The 6,621-nt window shown below is 43.2% G+C and overlaps 1 protein-coding gene across 2 annotated transcripts in view; it reads right to left on the reverse strand.

Annotated features, from left to right (window-relative positions):
- Positions 1-6,621, reverse strand: part of APLF (aprataxin and PNKP like factor) — a 112,887-nt gene that overhangs the window by 16,308 nt on the left and 89,958 nt on the right. For both annotated transcript variants that reach the window (XM_019516561.1, XM_019516559.1), the window contains 2 exons: positions 1,992-2,038; positions 521-562 (listed from right to left, as the gene is read on the reverse strand). In XM_019516561.1, coding sequence (XP_019372106.1) covers positions 521-562; positions 1,992-2,038 — 89 coding nt within the window. The remainder of the gene's footprint in view (positions 1-520; positions 563-1,991; positions 2,039-6,621) is intronic.

The raw sequence follows: 6,621 nt of genomic DNA on the forward strand, positions 1-6,621 counted from the left end.
CTCTAACTGTAGTGGGTTATGGTTATTCTCGGTGTTTGGGGCATTGGGCATAGTAGTTGGGTGGGTGGGTGGTGCAAAAACAATTATCTTTATTTACATTAAAACCTATGGGAAAACGGGTTCCATTTAACGCTGTTTCACTTAGCACAGGGTTTTTCCAAAACCAATTAGGAGCATTAAGCAGGGATTGCCTGTATGCTAACTGCATAATGTATGTAACCTGTGGCAGGAGCCTAATGTCTCTCTCTAAACTTTCACAAACATGGAAGTAAAAACAAAGCTTTAGCTTTCAGAGAAAATCTAGGTCTGTTAATCTGGGGAAAAGATTCAACTTAATTATATTTAAATAGAGCACATACAGAAAAAATAGTGCCCATTGCACAGCTTGAGCATTCCAGTATTTTCAGCATTGCTAACTAGAACCACCTAAAATTTAACCTGCTTTGTATTCTGCACACGATGAGAATAAATCCCTGATAGTAACTGTTAGGTCTTTACAGAAAATTATGAAAATACTGACCTTTCCTATGAGTTTTTTGGCGGGTTGTTCTTGTTTCGGTTCCTGAAGAAATAACTGCTGTCATCAGAGAAACAGTATAAATTCAGAGAAGTCTGAACTGTCAATCAAACTGCTAAAATATAAAGAGTACTTTTCCACATTTAAAGAAGTTGTTTGGTCTTCTTGTAAGGCGTTATATTCATGAACAGACACATCTAGAATAGATTTTTTTTTTTTTTTTTTAAATAGACTGCTGACCACTTCCTAAAATACAAATTCTTTCAAAAACACTGCTAGCAACTTTGATCTTAAGTTTTCCTGGTGCCAAATACACTTAAGTGCACTCCCAGGGCAGGGAGGATCCGTGCCCCCCCAGATCTGTGTGTTAGGTGGGGGTGGGCTGCCTGCTTCACGCTTGGGCTCCCTGCCCTGCTGCCCTCCCGCTAGGGCATCTGCAGCACAGCAGGCAGAAGCCAGTGTGGCAGCAAAGTGGGACCAAGCAGAGAAGCTCGTTGGCACCACTGCAAGACCTGGAATGCCATCCCATGCTTGCCCAGCAGTAGTGAGGGACACAACTGTGCACCACCACCCCTACTGCTGCCAGGTGGGCAGGGGGCATTTCTCCAGGGTGGTGCAGAGCTTGCAGTAGCAGAGAGCTTCCTTTATGGCCCCGATCTGCCCTGCCATGCGCAGTCCCAGCTGCTGTGCTACAGAGGACCTGGAGGGAGGGCAGCAGGCATCTTGCCCCCTCCCCATGCACAGATCTTGGGGGCATGTCCCCCCCACCTCCCCAGAAGGACATGCAGCAGCACCTGGGAGCAAGCCCTGCTAACCCCCAGAAAAGTAGTCCCACTCCCTGCCAGGGCCCTGAAGCCACATGTTCCAGTCCCAGATCCCAAGCCCCATGCAGTCCAAGCCCTGCCCAACTCACTGTCCCCCTCCCTATGGGAGCCTCAGTCTCTCTTCCCTCCCCTGCCAGACTTACTTGCAGTAGCTGGTCTCCAGGCATACCTGCACATAGCACCCACTGCCTAATCACCCTTCTCCTACTCCCCCATGCCTCTTGCAGGTCGGAACTCTGCCAGCCTACAGAGAGCTCTTTGCAGAAGTGCAAAATCCATGCCTTTCACCGTTAAAAAGAAAAATCCAATTTTTTTCCCTGTTTTTCCATGGGAAACAGAAAACCCAGATCCCTGGTGATCACCTCTGCTTGGTGTTGTAGTTTGTCTGCTATGCATGCAGATGGTATGATATTAGCATTTGAAGTAAGAGACACCTGGAATAGTTTAATAAGTCCAAACTAAAACAGAAAAACAAACGCTTTTACAGCTTATAGCTGCAGGTAAATTCAGTATTAGGAACAGCAATGTTTTTGAAGTTTCATTTGTAACTTCCTGTCTACAAGTCCATTAGAGAAGCTGAAACTGTTTCATACTAGCTCGCAGATATATATCATTGTTTTTATTTAAATGTTTTGAACAGTAAAGATTACCTGGAGGAGCAGTATGCTTGTATTCAATCTTGTGCTGCGGATTCTTTCTGCAAAGAACAAACAGTAGAATAAAATGATGCCTGTCACTACACGCCATGTTTCATCAGTCCAGAAGTACTTGCCACAACAGAAATAGTCATAAAACCACAAATGAACTGAGTGAAATTTAAAAATTTATCATCTGTAAATTCAAGTAAATTCAAGTCACTCAGCTCTCTCAGTACAACAGTAAAAAGAAACTTCCCACAAACAGACAAAGATTTTTTTTCTCTTGAAACAAGCTACATAAAACTGCCTGTGGCTTTCCATAATCACCACTAAAATAACTATATATCTATACTACTTGAAGGCAAGGCTCAGCAACATATAGGCCACAGGCCAGATGTGACCCACAGAACTGGAGGGCTTTGTCTGTACCTCTGCCAGGGATTGGCAGCTTCCAGCTGCATTTGTGCCACTGCTACTTCTCTCGGCCCTGGCCTGACATGGGCTGCTGGTTTTGGCAGTGTGCCAGTGGAAGTCAGGGAGCAGACAGCTGAGCCCACATCACCACTATGTCTCCCAGCCCTCCACTCTCCTATTTAATGTACGTTTTCTTGGTGCCCTTAGCTGTGAAGCGGGGAGATACTATCGTGACCACTTTCTACACAGGAACTTTGGGTGCATCCACATGTACTAAGTCAACATAAATAAGCTGACTTAACTACACTGACTGAAGTTAAGCCAAGTCAGAGCGTATGCATGTACAGCATCTGGATAGGATGGCAGTCATCTTGTATTATTTTGTATTATGAGCTAAGTCAACCTAACTAATGCATCTCAGAGGTGTATTATCTTGCACTGCATTTCAGTTGACCCAGGTCCACATAAGGGTGTATGCTCTGACAGTTAAGTCGACTTAAAAAAACTTAAGTCGGTTTAACTGTCAGAAAGTTAGTGTGCAAGTACGCACTCTTTGGCACAGAAATATAACATGGCTTGATCAAAATGCCACTAAGCTTGTAGCAGAGCAAGGAACTGAACTCAAGTCTCCAGACTAGTAGAGTAGTGCTCTAACTAACAGATGGCCATCTGTCTCTTATCAGCTTGTCCACCATTTTTTCAGGAAAGGTTATTCCTGTTTTGAAGAGTTTGACAGCCCATGTAATTACTTTTTGAATGGGACAGAAAAACAGTGATCCAATTAAAATGGTCTAATTTTCATGTTTTGTCAGAAATCCATAAAGTAAAGAAAGCTGGTATTGCCTACATTTTTTATTGAGATCAGAAGATGGTAACAACATTTTAATCCAGGATTTGAACGAAAAAAAATCAAAATTCAATGAATTAAAGTTTCATGCCACTCAACAAGGAGTCAACTTCAAAAGCTACTGTTCACAGCTCTGAACTAATATTCTGGAAGGTAAGCCTGCAAACTGCAACAAAAACACTTCCCAATAAAACATAGGGACATTACATGATACTATTGCAAGGTTTTCTGTTTACCATATTTAAATATTTCTACACAAATTAGCTAGTTTTACAAGTAAAAAAAAAAAACCAGTTGTTGGTAGAGAGAGTTTTTCTTTGTTTTGCCTCCCAAACTATTGCCCTCTAAAAATCAACAGGATTGTAAGTCAATGAATGAGCATATAAAGCAGAGAAAGCCTAGAACTACAAACAAATGTCTGTAAGTCAGCAGGACCATGCTTATGCTAAAATACTCTGCTGAATAGGACCCTGAATTCTCAGTACCTCATAGGACTGAAATTTAAAACATGAAAGTAATTTAAAGAACATTTTGTTTAGAAGTGAAGTTGCACAGTGCTCTTAGACTGTCTTTGGTGTAGCATAGTTTTCAATTCCCAGATAAATGCTGATGTAAACAAGAAAAATAATGCACTAATTACATAGATCAAAGTAAAGTAGAAAATGATCAGTTTGCTATTTAGCAATATAAAGGTAGATTAGAACGATTTTCCTACTCTACTGGGGGGAAGCCTTTTTTCAGTTTTTATTTCTTTCTATCACACAAACCGCTGTCCATCATTAAGCCTACTAAAATCAGAGGACTGATTATTCAACATTAATGACTAGGCAGCAATAAAAAAATAAGTAGTGATAGTCTCTCACAATTGGTATGTGTACAGCAGGTATCATAAAACTCCTACAGCCACAGGAATTGTTGCAAAAATGTATGTAAAGATCCTGAAAACCTGCAGGATGTCCAACTTTTGGCTGCGATTCAACAGCATGCACCTATATTAGCAGAATTAAAACTACATGAAGCCAGAGAGTATGAAGAAAGTGCTACCCAGCTTTCAGGGTAAAGGAGATAACGTGTGAACTAGTATACAGCAAATATTACTGCTTTCACTCAAAAGGTGCATTTTTAAAGACAGCCATAACCTTTTATTGTTTGTTAATGCTAGGCATTTATTATAGCCTAAATCTAAACATTTTCTGAAGTTTTATTCATAAATATTCTCACACTACTAAGCCCATGATGAATCTACAAAAAGTTTAAATAAAATCATTTGTTCGTTCTTTACCTTGTCATTTAACATATTATTAATGCAACTTCAATCGTCTTTGGATCCAATCTTTGTGCCCCAAATTTGAAGGACACATTTTAACTAGGCCTGTGCAAAGTGGTGAGTATTCGCTTTGGATTCAGCTGATTCGGGGGACAGTGATTAGACTCAGTGATTCAAACCATAGTCCCAAATTGATTGGACCGAATCTGATTCAGAGATTCAGCTGCAGCCGAATCTCCGAATCAGCCCCACTCCTGCCCACTCTCAATGGCTTCCCTGCCTGCTCTCCCAGCTCCCAGTTCTTTAAAAAAAACCAACCCCTGACTCACTGGTCACCGGCTCTTGCCAGATGGAGGAACGAGATCCCCACTGCCCTACGTGGAGGGCTCTGCCACAAGCCCCCAGAAGTCCCGAGGCTGCTGCAGCAGCTGGCAAGTGCGTGGTTTTATTTTTTTGGTTTCTTGGGTTTTTTTAAAGAGCCAGGAGCTGGGGCAGGCAGGGCAGCCATGGGGGGGAGGGGTCAGGCAAGCAGGCAGGGGATGGGACTGGGCAGGGGTTCCCCCATGGAACCCCTCTCCCTTCCTCTATTCCCCCCTCCCCTGCCCCCTACTTACCAACATGAAGTCCAGGTCCAGCTCTCTGCTGCAGCAAGCAGGGACTGACCGAAGCGCCAATGCCCTCTGAATCTTTTCTGAATTGATGGACCTTTCCATTGGTCTCCTAATTCAATTCAGCTTCAGAGATTCAGCTGCCAAAATGGGCCAAATCTCCTTCGAATCAAATCAGCGCCCGAAGCTTTGTACAGCCCTAATTTTAACCTTTCATAATAAAATCTACAGGTTTCCAGATTTCACATTGCATTTACTGTATAATAATTTTTCTCCCGTGGAAGAAAAAACAAGCAAACCCCAATGTCTCCTCCAAGGCCACAAAAGCACAAAACTTAATATTCTTGGGTTGCCAAACCTCCACAGTGAAAGGTTCATCTAGGCATTCTGTTCCACTAGAGATCATCTCACCCCTTTTTAGGGATTATATTGTACTGTTGGGACAATGGAGCACAGTTGTTAGTCTGCCTTTCAAAAAGACTTCCACGGCCCTATGGCGTCTGAAGTGTAGACTAGTTTTGTGAAGGTACGGGAAGGTTTTATTTCCATAACCAGAGTCCTGCTGAGAGTTCGAAATATCCTGAATTGTTTTGGAACCTGATACACTTTATTTATCAAATATGCAAACCTATCAGTAAACGTATGTGGGCTCTACAAAACATTTTTTTTCAGAAGAAAAAGTCTTAATGTACATGAAGATTTTGGTGGGACCACTCTTGGAAATTTCTATCATAAATACATGACCAGTAGTAACTTGTGGATGAAAAAATTACAAGACTCAAAGTGAATGGACTTCCTCCCCCACCCCATCTCTCTCTCATATCCCTCTTTTCACTTTCTTATTTAAGGGTATGTTCCACCTTAAATCCCACTAATGCCCATTTCTAGACACATCCCACCTCCCTGCTCTAATCCATACAATACCAAGCCTATAAATGCAGCCGGAAATGCCCTCAGAAGCTGCATCCAAAAGTGGGGATGAATGTGGCCCCAGCCCAGCCCCTAAAGCAGCTGTGCAGGCTGTGTGCTACTGTGGGGCTGGGTTGGGCCCTTGCTCAGTGCCCCAGAATTCAGCATAGACAGAGCCAGCTGGCACAGAGCAAAGATAAGGTGGGAAGGGAGAAGGGCAGGCACAGGAGCAGAGGCTGCATGATAGGAGGAAAATGAGTGGGCAAGAGGCTGCAAGGGGAAGATGGCAGGGTGCAGATATAGCAGGGGAGAGGGACAGGTGGCAGTTGCAACTACAGCCCCAACCCCAGGTAAGGGCTGGAGCCTGAGCCTCAGCAGCCACCTCCCTCCTCCCCCCCATACTCTAAATGAGGGGTTTTCCACCCCACCCCCCAGAGTTAGGGAGGAAACTTCATCTTAAAACCAAATATGATATCACACTGCATTTTTATCAGCATAAGTTAAACAGGTTTCATATAATTATGCTTTCATAGAATCATAGCAGTAGGGTTGGAAGGAACCTTGTAGATCTTCAGGTCCGACCCCCGGCCTGGGCGG

Source organism: Gavialis gangeticus, unplaced genomic scaffold (genome assembly GCF_001723915.1).
Source record: "Gavialis gangeticus isolate Ggan-Ray unplaced genomic scaffold, GavGan_comp1, whole genome shotgun sequence".
In the NCBI taxonomy this organism is placed as follows: Eukaryota; Metazoa; Chordata; order Crocodylia; family Gavialidae; genus Gavialis; species Gavialis gangeticus.